This window comes from Eurosta solidaginis, chromosome 2, assembly GCF_040869045.1.
Source record: "Eurosta solidaginis isolate ZX-2024a chromosome 2, ASM4086904v1, whole genome shotgun sequence".
Lineage (NCBI taxonomy): Eukaryota > Metazoa > Arthropoda > Insecta > Diptera > Tephritidae > Eurosta > Eurosta solidaginis.
Genome location: NC_090320.1, coordinates 7,100,732 through 7,124,300, shown reverse-complemented (window position 1 = coordinate 7,124,300; position 23,569 = coordinate 7,100,732). Strand labels below are relative to the sequence as shown.

The window sequence follows — 23,569 nt, the reverse complement described above, 5'->3', positions numbered from 1 at the left end:
CAGCAATTTTTTATATGCAAAATCGAAAATAATAAAATAAATATTATTTATCAAAAACAAAAATTTACTGAATCATCAGTACATATAAAATAAAGACGTCTCTAATCGTATAAAAATTTCAACTCAAAAATTTTACTGACCGAATCGGAAAATACGATCACGGATCGAATACGATGCGAAAGAAAATTACGTGATACCGCAGTCGTATAAGTATGATGTGTATATAACATACGATAGCAAACAAATCTCGATTTATTTTGAATGAATTGCTCTTTTAAGGTCAAAAAAACGTTGGAAAATTTTTTAAAACTATAATATAAATAAATTTACAACAACTAAGGGATGACGTGGCTGAATGCGTTTGTAACACTTCAACCATCGTAGGAGTGCGGGTTCAAAACCCACTCCCGGGAAAAAGGCTTTGAAGAGATTTGCAAGGTATAATCGAAACAGCTGTCGCCTTGTCCGTCCTGATGTCACATTGTTTAAATTTTTCCCAAACTATTTAATAATAAATAAAAAATAATCTCTTCAGCGATTACATTCAATTACTCCTTCACGAATCGCATCATGCCGAATACAAAACAAATAGCAGATCACGTATGTATGTTATAATCCGAAAACCATGTTTTTACGTGACGAGCTACACAATCACAGATGTTACGATTCCATAACAGAATTAAATTTGTTTTCGTTTGTACGATTAATTCTTCTTTTGAAAATGATTAAGGTTATTCGTTCATCCCAAAAAAAAATTTTATATTTTTTGTTTATTTTTCATCAAAAAAATGTAATGCAGAAAATCAAATTGAGCTGAAGTCAAAAATTCACCATGTAATTTATATATGAGACCAAAAAGATGTTTGCATAAAATGAGCAATGCTTAATTTTTTGGAAAGGTTGAGGCCATGAATATTTGTTCTAACATTTGGCCCTCTATCAGACAAGGTAACTATTTTAGTTATCCCAGTAAAAAATTATATCATAACTATATAGGCAATTGACATGGTCTCCTATTCGCCGTATGTGGTATGCTTTAATCAATTTTTGTATTGAAAACCATGGAAACAACTCCAATTTTTAAGTTTTACATGAATACACTCTTGTGAATTGACAAACAAAATTGATACAAACAATAAAAATTTTAGTTAAGTGAAAAAAAAAAATATTGCCTGCAAAGGAAACGCCCTAATATATGAATACATGTATATTAGACTGGGTCGATTTATTAACCGATATCGCGCCATCGATTTTTCGATAGGATTTAGGCTCAGGAAAAAAAATTCCACTAGGCATACCCCAAAAATAATTTTCGAGCCTGCGAAATGTTTTTTTGTTTTCAAAAAACTGTTATCTACAACGTTTTTAGGGGACATTTTTGGGTCGAACAGGGTATACATATGAAAATTTTTTTAGTAGGTCATGAAAAAACCCTTAAAAATCAAAGTCGAAAAAAGTCAAAAAAATGAAATTTCGCAGGCTCGAAAATTGTTTTTTTGGGTATGCGTAGTGGAACTTTTTTTCCTAAGCCCAAATCCTATCGAAAAATCAATAGGGCGACATCGGTTAACTTTCGTCCACACAAATCGACCCACCCTAATACATATACATATATGCATATATACATACATATGTATATATGTTTGTTCATCCGATCGAGATGTAAATTTCAACTCCAAAGAATTGTTTGTTGCATGGCACAGAGCACTGTCACACACACACACACATTCATACATACACACATCATATATACTACTTATTAACGCCACAAAATGGGTTAATTTTTTATAAATTTTTCTCAAAACGAAATATTTTTACAGCGGTTAGTTTCTTATGTTAAATCATGATTACTTTAATCGTTAAATGATGTATAAATTCGATTTTAGCCGAATACCTATTTTAATTTTAATTTTGTTTTTTTATTTTAGAAAAATCTTCTATCTTGATGTTTGGAAAATATTCGGTTCGGCTGTTACGTCTAAAATGAATCACAATTTTATGAATATGATTATGAAACATTCCCCTAAAAGTATCCAAAAAAATGCCGAAATAATCCCTTATATATTCTGGTCAAATCACGACTCGATGCCAATGAAGACTCGAAATGAAGCATTAATATTTTGGATATAATAACGCAAATGGTACCTAAATGGTACTGTGTCCCGAAAAATGCTTCAACAAGTTTTCCTGTAAATAATAACAAGCTGGTACAAAGCTTCCAAATGATTTCAAATGGTTCCCGAGATAGCTCGGATTTGATTCAGATTTAATCTTAACCCTTTCGCTACTGATGTCCATTGCAGTGGACATGACTTTGGAGTGACAGTTATTTTGAATTTAAAACTTCTAAGCATTATTTTCGGTGAAAACGGGCCTAGCGGTTTATTGCGAGTATAAAAATAATATTCTCGCTAATAGCTTTAAGATTTTGTCGGTATTGTGCAGGCTTTTGTGAAGGAAGGTGGAAATATTATATTTGGTGTGTTTGTTCTTTAATTCTTCAACATACAAAGTTTTTATGTTTACTTGTGTCAACGATATTTTTAGCTAGAAATTCTTTCTTTGAACGGTTGTAAGTGGGAGATGATTGGAATTCAGATGAGTTTTTTAAAAGGATAAAACTGTATGCCCTTTATAATGTACATGAGTAGTCAATAGTTGTGAGTTAAGGGAAGATAATATTACTTTGAAGGCAAAAGTTAGTATGGCTAGGCAAAAGGGTTGACGGAAAACGAGACGTTTGACGTTCTAAATAATTTCTCGGATTTCGACGATGAGTCGGATAATGATGAAATTGATTCCACAGCGCTAACTAGAAAACATTATGAAGGAGGTGAAGAAGTGGGAAGTGATGATACGCATTGTGAGGAAAGTGAAATGGAACAAGAGCTGAGTCCAGCATTTGAAAATCATCTTTTCCAACACTATCCTCAATAAGGAGCGAAAAGAATGTTCTACAAAATAAGTATTTTTGCGAGAGAGTATTGCGTTCAGTTTCAGTTTTCTATTAGAAAAATAAGTAGCCCAGAAGCGGGAGCGGCACTCCCGCAGTAATGACCGACTTGCTGATTTTAATTTTACCCTACTTCTTCAGATGCCTAAAGGAGTCAAAAGTGAGTACGAGTATTTCCAAAACTACTTGTCGACTAATTTTTTTGAAGATGCATCAACTTCACTAATCTTTATGGTGTGCGGGAGGAATCAAACTTTCGACCAACTAGTCCTGGGGAAATTCCGAAGTTCAGCACTACCATTATTTGCTAACAATATGACACGTAATCGTTCTTATGGGCTGTGAACACATTTGCATTTAGTGCCTATTAATCTACCCCCACAAACCCAAGAAAATGATATAGCGTAAGACCTATAATTGATTCTATTCGGAAACGGTTATTGGAGCAAGAGCTGGAGGAAATCCTTTGTGTTGATGAACAGATTATTCCATTTAAATGGCGCCTGGGAATAGCGCAGTATATACGGGGTAAGATTTGCCCTTGGGGAATAAAACTTTATGTTCTATGTGGATAAAGTTGAATGCCTATGACTTCGTTACGTAGCAAGGGTCCTGCACTGAAATTTAAATGTAAATTAAACAAACTAGGTTTTGGTGCTTCAAAAAAGATTGGCTTACACTCTTTCAAAATATCATGCACATACCCTCAACGTTCTTAAGTAAACGACGTCGAAGAGATTGAAGTATTTCCACCAACCACCGATTGTTACGCATTATGATCAAAGCGGCCATTTACTTAAGTTTGATTTTCCACGAAGCAATGCAGTTCGTTGTAAAATGGAAGGATGCAAGCAAAAAAACATACTTTTATTGCATGAAATGCAACGCCCACCTCTGCATTCATCGAAATTTTAAATTGTTTATCTCTTTTCGAAATTTGATAGACCTTACTGCATTTTAAATTGACTTCCTTGGCTATATTTGGTGGACATGAAATTCTGACCACGCCCATATAAGGAGGCGATTTTTGCTTTCACTAAAGTGCTTTCGAAACTCTTTACAGTAATTACCATTACATAGAAACATACTTGTAATGCGTACTAGCTGAAGTAAATAACAAGTAATATAAGTTGAAATTATTCTTTTGGGCGTTTTTTCTAAATATATATTTATATATGTGACCGCCGCGTTAAAAGTAATCAAGTAACCAATGCTTGGCTACCGTTGTCGTCAAGCTTTGCTTTATTGTGGTTATGATCTGTAGATGCCGTGTTGAATGTAATCAGCCCTAATCCAAGCATATCCACATGAACAGACCTGTGCACATTAGGGTGGGGCGAAAAAACAGTTCTCAGCCTGAAATGTTTAGCTTATCAAAAATGGCATAATTTTAAACATAAAATATGTACGTAAAGAGAAACTACAAAGTTATATAATTATTTATTGACTTAATTTCGCCACATGCCAGACACGACTAAAAATTGTAAAATAAATGTTTTATTTTTGTTAATACATAATTAAATTAACGACATAGTTACAGTAGTTACTATATACGCAATAACGGAACCAAATCTTAGTTAAATTAACAGTATTTAAAATGTACAATCATATGGACATACATACACATGTATGTGTGTGTGTGTGTATTTATGTACATATTTACTGGAAGGATATAAGTAAATACAACCAATCTAAAAAGTTTACTTAAACTTTAAAATCTTGCTGAGCCTACAATAACTTCATTAATAATAAATATGTACAATATGTATGTATGCATGAACTTTACAGTGTAATTTTATGTAGTACAATATAGTATGTATGTACATATGTATGTGCTAGGGTGAAGTGAAATACAAAAAATTGTTTGATCTTTGATAAAAATTTCCAAAAAAACTATCAATTTAAAAATAATTTATGAAAAATGTTTGGTTTAGGCCAAGGAAAATTCTTTGTTTTGTACTTATTCAGAGCTATATTGGCCGTTTTCTTTTCTAACTCCGACGCGTTTCGACACGATATTGTGTCCTCTTCAGGGAGTAATTATCTTTATTTAAAACAAGAAAACACAATTATTTAAATATAAAAACTATTTTTTTTCTTTTCTAACACCGACGCTCAACAGCCAATACAGCTCTAAAAATAATTTATTTGAAAAAAAAATTTTTATATAAACTCGTTTATAAGAATTTTTGGGAAGAATTATATATATTTCTCGAAAAAAAATTTGAGAAACAGTGTTTTTTTTTTTTCAATTTGATATTTTATTTAGCAAAAAGTTTCTAGACCATTTTGAGATTTTTTGTTTAAACTTAAAGTATTAACTTAGTTAATGTCTATGCACCTCAAAATGTCCAGTACATACCAACAAAAAATATTTTTTATATGCACTAGCGTCAAATAATATTTTTTTATATCGCTCTACCCTAATACATACACACAGATACGTACATATGTGCATTAGAGTGTGTCATTTTCCCGCGACGATTCTTTCTTAATCCTATATGAAGTATAATACTGCATAGAAAGATACAATTTTCTGCAAGATGTAGTGGTTTGGCTGCATAAGGCCATATTACATTCACAAAGGCGACTATAAAAGAGATATCTGTCAAGTTATTTTTACACATGTTTTTATGAGGGTCGTTATTTACGGTGCGAGAGAGCAGCATGACAATCGATCACGAATGCCACTGTCGCCAGATTAAATCTAATTATATTTTAGACAATCGACAGAGAGTGGCGTCCTCTTCATTTTGTCAATAAACACTTAAATGGAAGTAATTAACAAATAAAATAAGGTAAAATCATTCTTTTGAACGTTTTTTAAGCATACTTAATACTTTTTTTCTAAATTTTTTACCACTGTTCGGTTTATTTCATATTTGTGGATGCAGCGTTCAAATGAATAAAATAGCCAATGGCTTTGCTTTTTGTGGTCTGTAGCTGCCGCGTTCAATGTAAGCAGGCTTATTAGAAAAACGTATCAATGTACAAATTATATATTTATATATTTTTTTATAAAGTGCGGTCGGGGGTGGTCTGTGAGCGTCTGACGTCGCTTGCGATTGCATCGAACTATTTTATTATTAACATTATTTGGGTCCCGAGCCATAGTGATATCACGGGCAACTGAATTGAACCGGATGAAGATGGCTGTAGGGATTTCGAGATTCCGCTGGCCACCCGTGGTCTGTTCCTGCGTTAGGCACACAACACCTCTTGCAAGGTAGCAAGATCCTTCTGGCCGGTAGTGGATGGCTGCAAGTCTGCGAAATGATTGGGTTCACTATGGGCCGTCTATCAATGGCCATTGGGGTTTTTAAAGGGCATTTACCAATGGGAATTCTTGCGGTACGTCTCAATATACTGGAATCCCCATCCTCCTGCAACTGTATGGCGGATAATGAGGTGGAAGAATCGAGTCACTTTATTCTTGATTTCCTAACTTTTGCCAGAACTATGCGAAAGTATTTCGGTCGCGATAGATAATAATTTTCAAAAAAATTAGGCGCGCAAATTCAAAGCATTTGCTTGTAATAGCTGTAACTAAATTTTGAAGATTTTTTCATATGAATTTGTGTCAAATCTGTGAAAATAGAAATAGATAGAAAATAGAAATGAATAAGTGGTAAACCACGAATTGGAAATGTCTATCTTTTTTTTTTTTTAAATTAGGATGAAAAACAAAATTAAAACTTTAAGCAATGAATGGTAATCCCGACAACTTTAAAACAATCCCGACAGCAAAACCCAAACAAATTTTAATAATAGATCGAATGGTGAAAGCTGAGGCTTTTTTGTTTAAATAATTTTGGGTCAGGATTATGTGCCCGGATTTTGAGATCGGTATCAGAATTATAATTGGTTTGAATTTGCTCATGTCTGAAATATGTTTTTCGGCATTCTCTATTTCGGGACTGTCTTAGTCGGGATAATGTTATATGTATACATACAATGCGAGTACGGCAAACGGAAAAGGACCCAATTTATTTATAACATGCATACATTTTCTTTTTTTTTCAAATTATTAGGAATAATCATATATGTATGTAATACTTTTATATTGCTAATGCAAAATGCTCGCAATGACTTTTGAATTCGAAATCAAAACAAAACAGCCTACAAAATTTTTGTGATTGTAACCGTTTTCACACAGAAACTTAATCGAATAACAATTATATTTAATGAAATAATTAAGTTTTCCTTTTCATACAGGGCCTTTTGCTTCATTAATCTGTCAGCAGCCCAAAAAAAATTTTCTTTAAAAAAAATTGTTAAAATTGAAAGCACCCGTTTCCTTCTTAACTATAAATACAATCAAAATAAAATGCATACGCAACTACCCATAGATGTTGCTCCTAGCCAAATATGTGCCTCTTTTCGAAAAAGCCATATTATCTTTTGCAGCAAATGCAGCGAAAATTTAATTTTGATTTTTTTCGTGTTTTTCTATTTTTCGTAAATTATTGAAAATAATTTATTTTTGATTGTCATTTGTTAAATTGGCAAAAAATTTCAAAGAACCAAGCAAAACCGACTGGATTTTTCACTCGATTAGAAGTCAACCAAATATAAACGCACGCAAGTCATTTTCTGTCAAAAATGTCTCATGCACATACAACTTGTATGAGAGCAACCGAAATTGAATTTGCTGCGTGAAAACCTAACTCGATTTCCAATTTTTGTTCTGCGTGACATTTTAGGTTTGACGTTTGCATACATGTCTTATATTGTCGCAACGCATACTTATTTCTGTTAGGGCAAAAAGCGCCGGTTGTTTGCGTGCGCTAAAAAAACGCAGTGCGGTTTTATTAGGTTGGCTTGTTAAGCATTCAATGAAGCAATAATGAGATAATTAAGAATTTGTATTTTGTATGGAAGATTTAGTTCAATTAGGGCTTTAATGTAGAAAACTTTACTAATTATTTCATTAAGCCTCTGTGTGAAACTGGCATAAGTGTGACAAGAAAAAATTTTAATTTAAATGTAATTTATAATGAATAGGCTGAACTCGAATATATGTATGTATGAAATTAGCTGACCTGTTTGGGTTTCACAAAATATTTGCAATTCATTTAGAATCCACGTCTTCCGATTTATTTCTATCGCAAGAACTAATTGTTGTAGTTACTAAGGTATATTGCCTTTCTCATTTTCCAAACAAAAAAATACTTTAACGGAATTTTCTCCTCCAAGCCGGTTTTAAGGCGATAGTTCACTGTAACGTTTTGAATTTTCCTTTCTTTCAATAATTTTTGGGAACTCTTTTCAATTAAATGTTTTTCATTTCCTGAAGACGTGGTTATGGAGCATGGTCCAAACAAAGATTTTGTTTGTAAATATTAAAAAGGTGAGCAAATTCCATTAGTTTTCTCTACTCTATTATCTTGCAAGTACATATCGCTCATTTACTTCAATAGTGCCATAACTCAAAAATATGACTTTTGAGTTAATAACATATAAACGTACCCAATAACATGATCTATGTTGTATAAAAAATCTTTGTGATGCGTTAAAAATTTACCATGTGCTATACAAATGAAAATATGCCTTTATATGCGCAACATATGCCAGTTAAAATCTTTGAATGGCTCTCCTGGAAAACTGTGTTTTTTGAGTTATGACACTATTGAAGTAAATGAGCGATATGTATATACATACATCGCAGTCTTGTTTATGGGGCACGAATACATTCGAATTTTGGGATTACCTGACTTCCCAGTGGCGTTTCCTGTTAACCCAGCTTTGGAAAAATCATTGACGACCGTTTCTCTCTTTGACCCAGGAGTGGCAACCTGTCTACTATGTCCAAAGATTTTCTCTCGTCATTATGAATCTGCTTTGACAATTTCAACTTCCTAAAATGTCCTATCGATTCGGAAATACTACCTTCCTCGACACTGTTCGTCTTATCGCTCTAGTTGCTGCTTTCCTATCGAAAGAGTTTCTAAATGATGTATCGCTCTCGTATCCAAATGTCGTTTCACATTGGGGGAACAGTTATTCTCGAGGGCTGATAAGAATTCGAAACAAAGGCGATATCTCCGGCGATCGTTTCTTCAGAAATGTCATATCAAATAAGTGACTTGCGCGATAGAGAATGCTGGCAGGGAGCATGTCTGACAATTCTAAAACTTGCATGTAAATATGTAATTCACAATTGTTTTCGAATATGCTAAACAGTTTTTTTAGAAAAAAAATCTACGCAGGGTCCTTCCGATTTTATTTCTACGATGAAAAACATAACGGCAAGAATGATTTGCAAATTTTATCAGATATTTCCTCTTTATTTCATTTTCTGCTTATTCAAAAGAAATAAATTATCTAAACTTATTTCGGAAACTTTATGAAAATTTTCAAAACTTTAGACACAATTTCAGGAAACTTTTTCAGAATACAGTTTTGTAGTCCGACTTTTGAATCCCAAGGGAACGGGAAAAAATTAGCAAACACTAATGTGCATTTGAGTAACTGCCATCTCGCACTTGTACAACTGTACAACTACTCGAATCTTCGAATGTTTCAAGAGGGTTTTCGCAACTGATAGACACAGTTCTCGTTATGCGGTAACAAAAAAAAAAAAAAAAACAAAAATGCAAATCAATTTTTCTACTCCTTTTTACTCGCAGATGTACATACATCAATTAAAAATTCATACCTTGTTTGGCTGGCTTGAGGTCCGATCATCGTCTTTGGATGTTTTGAGTAAAAGTTAATTATTCGTCCGGTGGATGTAGGTTTCTTATACCAATTTAATTGATTTTCTCGTCGAATGATGATTGAGTCCAAATATGGTAATTTCCCGTCGTCCTCCAGTTCTGTTGTGAATTTTATGTTTTTGTCAAAGGAATTTAATGCGTGAAGTGTGTTTTTTTACCTCGTTTTCATTTATAATTGCAAATAAGTCATCCACGTACTTGGTAACCGATCTAGGTTTTCTTGTTAATTTATTAAATGTATTATCTATCAATTCTTCCATCACAATGTCTGCAACTATTGGTGAAGTGGGTGATCCCATCGGTAATCCTTTTATTTTCGTGTATATCGTGTCTTTAAACTTGAAATATTTATTTTCCTCAATACAAAATTTTAATATTTCCATAAACGGCTTCTTTGGTAATTTTGTGTGCTCTTCTATTGTCGTCCACCAGCCAAACAACAAGGTAAAGAAGAAAGGTCGCCAACAACTCAAATATAAAAAAAAAAATTTTTAATTTATAAATTTTTTAGAAAATTTTCTCAAATATATAATTCCTTTTTTACTTTCTATTTATATTCCGCCTATCACACCGTATGCCCTGGGTTCACACCTCGGGCAAAGCAACATCAAAATTTTTGAAATAAGGGTTTTCAATTAGAAGAAAATTTTTCTAAGCGGGGTCGCCCCTCGGCAGTGTTTGGCAAGCGCTCCGGGTGTATTTCTGCCATGAAAAGCTCTCAGTGAAAACTCATCTGCATTGCAGATGCCGTTCGGAGTCGGCATAAAGCATGTAGGTCCCGTCCGGCCAATTTGTAGGGAAAATCAAGAGGTGCACGACGCAAATTGGAAGAGAAGCTCGGCCTTAGATCTCTTCGGAGGTTATCGCGCCTTACATTTATTTTCTTATTTTTATAATTAAAAAAAAACTGAATCGCGTAACTGAAACTACACAAAGCAGTCTGAAACAAGTTTTCGAAAAAATGCGAGAAGTATACATGAAAATTTCCAAATTTGTATTTGTTCTCAGAATTTTTTTGAGTATGCAGTTTTGTAGCCCAATCAAATTTAGTCAAACAATGTGCAAGTAACAAGTCTCTCAAAACTCGCGCTGATTTTTGACTATCTATTTTTCAGTACAGTGTTCCAGATGTACTTCCGTATTAATTATAAAGGAGTTTCAGAATTTTATTCACAGTAAAATTTTTACTCTTGACTGATAAAAAAAATTACCATGGCATAGTTTTCATTAAAACATAAAAATCTAAAGTAAACACTTAAAAATTTACCTAAAACAATTGTAAGACACTGTGAGCTAGCAAATGGCAGTAATTCAAAGAATTGAGATCTCTTTTCTGATGTTTAATGTGTTATTGGAACTTGCCCTCTTTTGCATAAAAAATACATAAGCTTTTTAAAATTACATTTTCGTACAAATTTCCAATAAAATGAGCTTTATAAACCCATTATATTTTTCATGTAAGTATCTTGATAATCTTCCGCTACGCTGCTACAGCCTAACGTCAGATGAGCGAATCCAAAAAATCCATTGTGCAGTACAGCTCTGTATAAAAAAAATGTCCAGATATCTTCTCTGCGAATTCGCTTCATTGTTTAAGAATTTATTTCATTTATTATAAATTGCCAATGTTAAATATCTTTGCTAAAATGGTGTAAATTTACAATTAGGAGTTGGAAAGAATTACTTAAAAAATGGCACACCCTAATTTACGTCTATATATTATATTACTACATTATTCGCGCACTGCTATATCCGTTTTTATATGTATGTACATTTACCTAAATTACTTTTGCAGTTTTTTTTTTATTTTGTTTTTGTTACAATTTGAATTTTATATCTCGATAGCAGATGTTTTATTTACTTGATAATTAATTAAGTCTTATTCAACATTCAAATATGTATAATATATATATATATCAATCATTTGTTATTAAAAAGTTTTACTAATTTTAAATCTTATTCGCTAAGAAAAGCATGAAATTTGATTTCCGCTTATCATAACTGTATAAATCTCCATACCGCGCGCAAGCTCGGCAAAGAACTGCGCACGCTTCAACACTACTATTACACTAAATATATTTTAAGTTTGTCTATCCAACCGTCGCCAAACCTTGTTACATATATGTATCACTTAAGCATCCAGTTTCAAGTGGGCATGCATGCAGTCGTTGTACTGCGTAGAAGCAGATACACACTTTCATACTGAGTATATATTTACTTGCTTACGTTTTTGAGTTTTCAAACACCGTTTTCAAAACGCTTAAGCGTTAGCTTCACTTTGTATTTACTACAGCACTGACCGCGGGTGTGGACGAATGTAATGTTGTCGCACTGGATACTAAACTGGAACCGGTTACCTCGACTGTGTGTTGTTTTTGATGCGGGTGATGTGATATTTGCAATGAATCCGTTATAACAACACCACCACCCACACTACCCACAGTCAAACTATTTGCGCCAGTTGATACTGTGGGTGATGCACTCGATGAACCGGAATAGTCTAATTTATAAATGGCGCTACGTGTAACATCTTCCATGGACGCTTCTTGACATTCAGGCCCACTATGACTTGATGAACCACAATTGTAGCATGATAAATTTTTATTACTAACTAACGTTGTTGTTGTTAGCGTACTATACGGCGTACCCGTTAATAATGTTGGGCTTGGCACAACAGCTGAATTGGTTTGTAGCGCCTGCGCAGCGGTAGGCTGTTGTACTTGTAATACACCTGTTACGCCCGATGTAACATTTGTATTTGGTGGCACTGAATTTGTTGCACGCAATGTTACCGGTGGTGGTGCACCTGGTGGTGCTGCACCTGGTATAGGGTAATATGAATATATATGCTCATTAGGCATTAAACGTAATGGTGGTGGTGCAGGTCCTCCCGTATGATTCATTAAACGTTGATGTGTTGTAGGTGCGGCATGATATGGATACGTTGTATTATATTGTTGATGTGGCGATGGTAGTATAACTGAATTTGGTGTTATATTCGTAAGTATACTACCACCAGCACCACCTGCCGTTGGTGAACTCATCAATACAGGATTATTCGCTATATTATTATTACTTGTACCCATATTCGATGTGACAACAGCAATATTATTACCACCAACACCACCACTATTATTATTATTAGCTAATGAAGTTGTTTGCATAAGACCAATGCCACCTGCATTACCGCCAGGAGCTAATATAATTTCTGTACCATACATTGGTTGAGTCTGTTGCGTTAATGCTGGATGTGTATTTGGCAATGGTGATGTATACATTCCACCACTTGCAGTCGTACTAACCGCATTTACAACAACATTCGATGAAATTAATTTATCTGGTCGGCCATTGAGTCTTGATGTACTCCCCGTTGGTTTTGTATTATAGCCAAAATGTTTTTGATGCAAATTATCACTACCGCCGAGTCGTAAACCTGATGAAACACTAGACAGTGTTGGCGTTTCTGGTGGGGAAACATCACCACATGAAGCATTTGAACTACCTGTATCACTTCCAGCACTTTTATTTGAATTCATTGAACTTGGTATAAACGTGGTATCTAAGCCGGTAATAGATCCATCTGACATTGACATATTTTGCATTGTATAAGCCAATGTTGAATAGTTTGTGACCGGTTGAAAATGTGGATTAACGGTTAATTGTTGTTGTTGATGTATCAAAGGTGTATATGTGGTGCCTGTTTTATGTCTACGGGGGTAACCATTGCGAATTAACGTTTGTAGAGGGTTACCGGCCACATCACTGCTAATAACACCCTGCAAAAAAGAAAAGGTTTATAATTTTGTATCCAAATATCGACGGATATTTAAAAGTATGTACATATAATGAAAATACAAATACAATAAACTATGAGATCTCACAGACGTTTCTTTGTTTACCTAGAGTTTTGACACAAGTTATCGAAGGAGAGATTACGAGAGAGACTTTAGTCAGAAAATAGGTGTAAAAACCCTTTAAATGATTTTGAGATTGGCTCAGTGGGAAACGTTCTTTTCTGCATATTTAGTTTACTAATTTTTTTTTTAATTAGATGAGAGTTTGTAGAGTCCGAACGATACAGATTAATCGACGAAAACTTTTAGCGAATTACAAAAACGTTTACCGAAAGACTTTAAAATTCAGTTAGTGTTTTAAAAATATCCTACAGAATTTCGACATGTTTACCAAGTCCGAGTCCACTCAATTTCAGTCTAACAAAGTGAAAATATTAAGTCGCATTGATCTTTTACAATTTTTACCCGCAGGGTTTTTAAGATTTTCTTCCATACAAATTTTGGGTAGTTTTGTTCTTAATTTTTCTAGAAGCCCTATGTAGAGACACAATTCGGAATTTACAAACATTTTTACAAACTAAAGGCCAAAAACCCAAAAAAAAAAAATAATTTCTTCTTTGCTGGATTTATTTTTTGTGAATGATCCCCTGAAATTGCTCCACTATGATCAATTGTCGGCATCTTGCTTTTCAAAACACGATCTGATGTTTCTTAGTTACAACTTTCAAACGTCACATATCCAATGTTCCTTTACGTATCGTGATTTTAGAAGCATAGATTACAGTTCCCTTAATGCAGCGGTGGAGTCGGTCGAATGGAGCTTGATTCGTACGCTGACATCGGTCGATGATCAGGCATCATTCCTACAGAACGATATTCTTAGGCTTTTCGACAACCATGTGCCAGTGAAACTCAAAGCTGCTACACACAATAATACCCCTTGGTTTAGTGCCAATATAAAACACTTAATTCACCAGCGTAACCTTGCTTACTCACGATGGAAAAGATACAAAACCCTGGAGGCTCACACTGCTTCAAAGCAGCTAGGATCGCTTCAAACAAAGCCATTAGGTCAGCTAAGCAGAAATTTTATAGTAACAAGTTTAGTGCTGCTTTGAGTTCGAAGGAAACCTGGAAGTCGATTAAACATATTTGTATCGGAAAATCTAAATGCGATATTTCTGTCCTCCCTGATGTAGACATTAACGAGATAAATATAAATTTTGTAAATCTGCCAATCTCAACTGACAATATATGTGCTGACAATTATTGTATTCGCGCTAATGTTGATTTTGGTCCTCTTGAGTTTGCTAGTGTCGATGATTGTGATGTCGTTTAAGCCATTCTTTCAGTAAAGTCTAATGCTATGGGGTTCGATGGTATATGTCCGAAATTTTTAAAAATAATTCTTCCTAAAGTCCTTCCTCACTTAACCTACTTGGTTAACTCTGTGCTGACGTCCTGTGTATTTCCCAAATGTTGGAAAGTTGCTAAGGTAATCCCAATCCCCAAGCAAAAGAAGGAGTATAGACCTATAGCTATTTTGCCTTTCCTTTCCAAGGTCGTCGAACGAATTTTGCACTGCCAGATAAATACTTATGTGCAGGATAATAACCTTCTCACAGATTCCCAGTCTGGATTCAGGTCAAATCGTAGCTGTAAAACGGCGCTCGTATCGGTGATAGAGGATATTCAAGAACAAGTTGACAAAAATTTTACTGCTTTCCTGACTCTTCTCGACCATTCAAAAGCGTTTGACTCGGTCGACCACACCGTTCTCTGCAAGAAGCTGGACAACCTATTCAATTTCTCCAACTGTGCAACAGCCCTAATCAGATCGTATTTGGCCGACCGAACTCAGGCAGTAAGTGTTGGTAGCAGAAAGTCTGACTTCGTCAGTGTTTTAAGAGGAATCCCACAAGCCTCAATCCTTGGTCCCCTGTTATTTGTTTTGTATATAAACGATTTGCCTGGTGTTCTCAAGTATTGTAATATTCACATTTATGCTGACAACGTACAATTGTATATGTGCTGTCCTAGTGATCGTACCAGTTCATGTATTAATAACTTAAATTACGATTTATGTCAAATTGGTACGTGGGCTTCTATGAACGGCTTATGTCTTAACCCTAAGAAGTCGAAATGTATAGTCATTCATAGAAGATCACTAGATAAAAGTGGAATGGAAAATTTAATTTTAGACAACACTATTATAGGATACGTTGACACGGCAAAAAATCTAGTTGTAGTGTTTAACAAAACCTTGACATGGAAAGATCACATCTTCCGCACAGTGGGAAAAGTGTATGGGATGCTTCGTACAATCTGGCTTACACAATATTTTACTCCGTTACATATTCGTCTACTAATAGCAAAAGCGTACTTAATACCTACGCTCCTTTATGGTTGTGAGGTTTACTCTAATTGTGACTATGTATGTAATAGGAAACTTAATGTTGTTTATAACAACATTGCTAGATACGTCTATGGGTTGAAAAGACTTGACCACGTCTCTCATCATGCTTACGGGTTGCTAAACATTTCTTTCGATAACCTTATTAAACTTAAAACGCTCACTACGCTACATAAATTAATATATATGAAGGAACCTGACTATTTGTATCGGAGGCTAAATTTTCTCCAGTCGTCTAGATCTGTTCTCCTTACCCACTTCAGACATCGTATGCTAATATCTGATCGCCAGTTCTTCATTACTTCCATACGTCTTTGGAACTCGCTCCCTTCTAGACTTAGGCTTATAAGCAATGCTCTGCTCTTCAATAAAGAATTAACAAGTTTCTATAATAACCTAGACAATTAAAATACTGATTTCTTCTAAGCAAATGTACTCTATCATTCGTTTATTTATTTATTTACTATTTATTAAATATATTATTTATTGTAACCTTTTCTTAGCCATAGTCATTAGCGTTAAGTTTCAAGTTTAAATTGTTCCTATTTTATGCCTTTTACCGACTAGCACTATAAAATAATTTTTGCCAAATTGTTGTGCTGGGATGAATTGCCTAATAAATACAAATACAAATACAAATTAAGATTAAAAAAAATTACTCAGAAATATCGCATTATAATCAAATAATTAAGTAATTCACAAGGTCCTATTCGTCGTATGTGCTATGCTTCAATCAAATTTTATATTGGAAACCATGGAAACAGCTCAAAAAAATTGTTCACGAATACGACACTCTTGCAAATTGCCCAAATGTAAGATGCACATTTGATGAGAAAGAATTGGTTAAATAAACCGACGCAGATATAAATTTTTTTGCTGAAAATCAAAAACTGAAGTCCTTAAAAAAGCAGGGAGACTAAGTATACCCAAATGTTCAGAATGACAAGCGGATGTCTGTTTGAACGCAAACTAATCCCGCAATTTTTGAGATTACGCGATGAAAATTGATAAGCGAGTATATTTTAGGCTAGGTGCCAGTTCGCCTAAAGTTTAGGTATCTAAACTAATATTCCAATGGATCTTTCCAGCACTGCACAATTTAGGTAAAAAGCTGTAAGAACTGTGCGACTTCTTTTGACAATCTAAATTGTTTTTATGCTGAAAAATAATACAAATAACACAAAAACTTTTATTGTATTTGCAATGTGCAGACATATATGCTTCAAATAGACATGGACCACCGAGGATCCACAGTAGGAATTCCTAGACCGAAAAAAACACATGGAAATGCTTCGTCTCCAACTTATAGGGCCTTTTTCGCCGAGAGTCTTGGATCACATACATCATACATACATCTTGAGGGATATCTTCCTATATCGATTAAACATTCGTCGGAACCACTTTAACACCTAGAAGCTTAAAATTTCACCAGTATATGGCATACACAACTGGCCAAATCGGTAATATATATAACATATATCACATACAACCGATTGTTCAGATAAGAGGGGTTTCGTCTTTTCTACCTCATTTTACCTCCGAGGAGATTTAATCCGAGCTTTCTCTCCCAATTTATGTCGTGCTCCTTTTAAATTTCCCTACAAATTGGCGGTACGGGACCCAGACGAATTTTCACTGAGACGTTTTTCATGGTAGAAATACACTCGGAGTGCTTGCCAAATCACTTCCGAGAAAAGCTTTTTGTTTTTTAATTGACTGAACTTTTTCTACCATTTTGATATTACTTTGCCCGGGATTTGAACCCAGGACCCCCGATGTGGTAGGCGGAGCATGCTACCACACCACGGCTGCCGCCATTTGGAAGCAATTACCACAGTTAAAGGGAACATAAACAAAACCCTAAATTATAAATATGGCTAAGGAACATTCACATCTGCGCCCTTCTACCAGGTGGTAAGAGAACATTTTTACAATTGATTAGTTATGCGTATGTCGAATCAGGCTACTATTCCGTATGAAAGCAAAAACAAAAATATGATTTTAAAATAAACAAAAAAGAATTTCAAATCGTAAACAATTTTGTTGTAATATTGATGTAGTTATTAATTCGAAACAGCTTTAGTAATGCTTATAAAATTAATTTAGTAATGGGTTATGAAATTTGCACAAGGATGTTTTGTAGTATATGTTTAATGTAAGCAATTTTTGTGTCTATAAATTAAACACTTACATCATCCATATTCTTTACATTCGATGTCAAATTAATATCATTCATCATCATATGCTGTCCCATTGGCGGTGGCGTAGTTTCAGCCGATGGACGCCTGACATTTTTCAATGAGGCACTCATCCTTTGTGGTATATTCCGCGATTGTAGCTGCATACCAGTTTGCATCATATTATTACTTGAATTACGATTTGGACTTGTAGTACGACTACTTGAAGGGGAAGATTGTTGGCTTAGCATTGGCGATGCTGACTGCGGGGGATGCTAAAATTTTTAAACAAAGTTTACATATATATGCCATTCCTTATGGAAAGAATAATATATATAACTAGGTATATTTATGTATATGAGTTTAGGGTGGATGGTGAAAATTTTGAAAATTGTGAACTCAAATAGTTATATGAAAAAAAAAAAATTAAGAAAAAGATAGACGAATTTGTGGAATAAGCAATGAAATCCCCATATAAGAAAATAAGAAATACAAGTATAAATTTATATACCTTTGCTCCTACGTATTATAATATTAAACAAATTTTACCTCGATAGTTTGAGGATACATCCGTTGCCAAGTTGGTTGAAATATTGGACTTGTATCATTCGGAATGACATTTAAGGATATCAAATGAGGGTCCACCGGAACAGGATGTTGCATTGTTCCATCTGCTTGAATTATCTGAAATAAGAGGAAAAAGTAAGTGTTTGAAAAAAATTATATAAAGCATCTCACACCTACACCTCACAAAGGTCGAAAGCAATTTCATTATATATCGCTATTTTATTGTAAACAAACGTTAATCAAAGTGTTCAAAAATGACTGAGATATTTGTCTTTGTATGTGACTTTTATAATAGAACTGTATGAAAAACTAAAAATTTGTTTACGTTTTCGCAAAAAAAACAATTTTAGTTTTAATTAAATCTGCTTGCAATAAATCTATTTATACACGTTTTCGAAGTTTTAGTGCCTTTCTTGATTTACCGAGCATTATTGAAATTAAATGGATTTTTCTTATTTTTCAATAAATTTTTCACTTAAGTAATTGATATATCGTGTAAATGAACCGCAGCACAAATTATATCCAATTTTTTTTTATGATATACTATTTTTATATTTTGGTTAATTAAAGCCGTGTTCTACGCAGTCTCTCAAATTCTATTTTTTTTTTTTTTTCAATTTAGATAAATAATTGAAAAAAATAAGTACCTAATCCAATTCGTAAATCATTTTTACTGCTTTTTTTTTGTGGTGTAGGTACTTATGTGCTAAAACTAGAAATATTTAAGCAGCTACAAGTCGGAATAAAACAAATCATACAAACCCAATCCAACATTATTTCAACAAAGGGGTAAATTTTATAAAAAAAAAAAATTATAAAAGTATTTCAAAAAAGTTCAACAACATTTTAGAAAACAGCAAATTTATTTTAGAAAAGGGATAAATATGTATATTAAAACCAAACGCTAATTTGTTTCAGAAATTCTAAAGTGTATTTTATTGTTCTTTTTGAAGTGCATTTTAAAATTTCTGAAATAAATTGCATTTCTTTTAGTATATGTATTCCTTTTATTTTATTTTAGAAAAGGGATAAATATGTATATTAAAACCAAACGCTAATTTGTTTCAGAAATTCTAAAGTGTATTTTATTGTTCTTTTTGAAGTGCATTTTAAAATTTCTGAAATAAATTGCATTTGTTTTAGTATATGTATTCCTTTTCTAAACTAAATTTTGCGGTTTTCCGAAATGCACTTAAGTTTTTTTAATACTCGTTTTTTTTTTTTTTTTTTTAATTAAACAGCGGCGGGGATAGTGCCCACACTGTGGCGCCTCCCTTTTTAATTCTTCTGAAATTGACTCTTACACGCCTAACTGAAACGACGCTTGCCGATCACGCAGATAGCTGGCGAAATCCTACTGGCGCAGAGTGATATAAGGTCATACGACTTACCTTGGCTAGTTGGCTTCCAGGCTTTAATAGCGGGTTTATGCTTGCCGGCTTCTTTCTGTTATGACCATGGAAGTGACCAATTTAAAAAATGCGATAACTAGCTGATTTCCTCATCGCCGAGGTGTTATAAAATCTGCATGGCTATTCCGTATGGGCCTCTGTATTTTGAAAGTTTGGGCTTTTATTTTTTACGCGGAATAACTTTTACGTTTTCAATTATATTCACAACTACTTTGAGGAATAGAACTGGAAATTCGAAAGTAATCTTTCCACTCCTTATAATTTAATTGAAAAAAGTTCAATTACTACCTTTTTCTCAGTTACAAAAAATAGATTTCTTGTATTGGACTTCAAAACAAAGAAATCTTGGTATCTCGTTTTATGAATTTAAATGTAATCAGTTCCTTTTCTTTGAAGAAAATTAACTGATTATTTGTTCTTCGAAAAATTGAGAATTGTATTTACATACATATCTCTGCCCTTATATACCGGATCGTCGTCCGATGGCCACTTCGGCAACACCATTTAAAGCCCATTAGGAAGTTTTAATGTTCAAACAGCATCACCCTACCTTCCAATAAATGAAGTGTGCTTTCGCTGGCACATTAACCCCATCACTTTCGGTTTTCCGGAAACTTAATAGGGCAGTACGCAATGTAAAAGGATGTTGTTACGGTTTAGTTTATATTATTCACCGCCTTATATTTCAGAATTTCAACACCAAGAAGAATTTGAACTTAAAAAATGTGTATGCACCATAATAATTAAAAAATAACTTATTTAAAAAAAAAAAAGTATATTAAAAATTATAATAATTATGTAGGTATGTACCTTATGAAGACCCTGTGGAAATGTCATAGGTATATGTGGCATAATGTTAACTGGTGCTAATATCTGTGGGTGTGGTTGCCCAGGGATGTGCATTGCATGGAGCAAATGTTGTGGTAGTTCTTGATGGGACGGAGGCAAATGCTGACGTTGATCTTGTAATTGTGGATTTACAAATGTTTGATCCACATTCATTTGTTGTTGTAAAGGCGGTGGTTGTGTTTGAAAATCCGCATCAACAACCAATTTATTTTCTTTTATCTTTTCAAAAATTTGTGTACATTTGCATTGTTGGTCGAATGAGAAAACGGGATGATTCGCAGCCATAGTATATACCAATAGCAGTTCCTGTAATGTATCTGAGTCATTCATGCTTTGAAAATCACGATCACCCCAACCTTCCAATGTACGGAATATCTCTGTAACGCAGGTACGATTGCAAGCCCGTATTAACGCTAAATACAGCGCCATTTTTCTTCGTATCTTCTTATCAGTTGGTTCGCCTTTTTGACATGCAGCTATATCAGCTGCCAAATCTTGAGGATTGTTTACCCTCAATTCCATGCCGCGTAACTCTTGTGAATCACGCCGGCCTAATTCTTCTAGACATGTACCTAAGAAACGTAACTCAAATGGCAGACACATGTTAAGCAAAGTGCACATTGTGTCAATTCTTTTATAACTCTCGAGTTCTTTAAACCATTGGATAACGTCCTTTTTACAAATCATTTCCGCTAATACATTTACTGTTCCGCATAAAACCAAGTGAAAAATCTCTTATGATCTTTGTTTTCTCCTTTTTTTCTTACAAAAATTCGTCTTATTTTCTTTTGATATATGTGTAGAATATGTAGGTAGCTGCAGTCAAGACAGTTCGATTCTACATGAACTATAGAGGCGCGTAGTTATGGTGCTGCCAGCGACAGCGTCCTAAACGCGCAACTATTATTCAATATTCGTAATGATTATAATGATAACATTAAATTTAGCACTTTATGCACAGCTTTAAACTCCAATATTTGGCTTAAGGTAGCCCGAGGCCAGAAGGTCGGTCCGCACACATTGGCATTTAATTCTGCGATGGCGAATTCGTTAATTCGTTTGCCCGTATTGCAGCTCGCTATTTTCCACTTGGATTCTTTTTGTCTTCTTGCTGTTGATATTCGTCGCTGTCACTCTTTATGGTTTATCTTCTTTTTAAACCTTTTTCTACGTTGTGTCGATTGCGCATTTCTTCTTTCAGCAAAGTTTATTCACCACATTTGGCAAATAAAAACCTTGAAATTCATTATGATCTGGATAATCTCACGTTTAAAATGAATATTAAGTTAATGATTTATATTAAATTACTTTTGAATATAATAGACCAAATTTATAGTCAATTTCATTGACGACAAGTAAAAACAGTGTTACCGTTCTCTTTGATAGAAAACTGGGCGGCAATGTTGCCAAACTAAATAAAGAACATTCGTGCAGATAACGAAAGCAATGCCAGACTTACATAAAATGCTTTGCACAAAGCTTCACTTGTAAAGTGGGGACTTCGGCATATGAATTTGGCGATCCCGGAATTTTTCGAATCGTGATTCAATAATCTTTATGTAATGTATACACATATAAGAAATTTATAAACAAATAAAAAATTAGTTTCGTTTTAACAAATATAAATAATTTGTGCTGTACATTTTAACACATGTCTTAAATATGAAAGTTCAATCAATTCAGAACACTTCTTTATTTTAAAAAATGTCCTTAACATATAAACATCATCTGAAATGGTAGATCTTAGCTTGTTGCGCATATACCCGGGAGCAGAGAAACCGCCTTCTAAGTGTACACCATGAGCTCCACCGGTTAGAAAAATGTCCATTTGCTTCGAAATTAGATGATTGCGATGTTTAATGTCTAAATAAGGCTGTAACTTACTAGGAAAAAAGAATTTCCTTAACCCTAGAAAGATAACGTTATTTTTTTACTCTAGAAAGATAACGTACGTCTGAGAGACGTGTTCAAGTTTAAGGAAAAGAAAAAGCTTCCCAAGGCAGTCGGTCCTATGTACCGGAGCGACTCAGGATTTTTCCCGACCAAGGACTGTCATTTCAGTGTAACCCCATATAAAAAAAACGAACTTGCAATTTTTTTTTTTAATCATTTATGTGATATATATTCACTTGTTTTACATGTTTTTTAAAGAAAAATATTGTTTTTTTAATACATTAAAAATTAAGTTTGAATTTTCTTGGACTTGTTTTTGCAAAAATCAGTGTTTTTCGAAGAACCTCAGTTTATAGCAAAAAAATATAAAAAAATACATTTTTTGTACTTCCATTGAATGAATTAACTGCTTTACTATACTTAAAAAAATATTGGCTAAAATTACCATTTTAGGCAAAAATTACATATAAATTTTGTAGTCACGTAAAAGATAACGAAACGTCCCTTAGACGTATTTAAAAAAAAAAATTGTATATATTTCAGCAAACAAAAAAGTTAATACTGAAAAACACGCCCACTGACAGGCTGGTAATGGTAGCTGAGAAAACTGAGAATGACAATGTCCTCTCTTTACGATTGTGGGAGACTGAGAGTAAAATTAAAACGACGTACGTCTCACAGACGTACGTTATCGCACTAAGGTTAATTTAAAATTTGAACTTACAAACTTAAATTCATCAATTAAAGTTTTTTAATTTGTAATTTGAGATCCAAAGAAAAAGGTTAATAAAT

General features: G+C 33.8%; 1 protein-coding gene across 3 annotated transcripts; it reads right to left on the bottom strand.

Moving 5' to 3' along the window:
• Positions 1-3,384: 3,384 nt before the first annotated feature.
• Positions 3,385-22,279, bottom strand: LOC137239204 (uncharacterized). Of its 3 annotated transcripts, XR_010949301.1 has the most exons (5): positions 20,846-22,279; positions 18,606-18,740; positions 18,071-18,331; positions 9,612-13,448; positions 3,385-6,539 (listed from the first exon to the last, which is right to left on the bottom strand). XR_010949301.1 is itself a non-coding variant. In XM_067764233.1 (4 exons), the coding sequence occupies exons 1-4, from the start codon at positions 21,569-21,571 to the stop codon at positions 11,946-11,948; spliced, it is 2,625 nt and encodes an 874-aa protein (XP_067620334.1). In that variant the 5' UTR covers positions 21,572-22,279; the 3' UTR covers positions 3,385-11,945. The 3 variants fall into 3 exon arrangements, 2 of the variants coding, with proteins under 2 accessions (XP_067620334.1, XP_067620335.1); XM_067764233.1 differs by having other exon boundaries at positions 3,385-13,448; XM_067764234.1 differs by lacking the exon at positions 18,071-18,331 and having other exon boundaries at positions 3,385-13,448.
• Between the last annotated feature and the right edge of the window lie 1,290 nt (positions 22,280-23,569).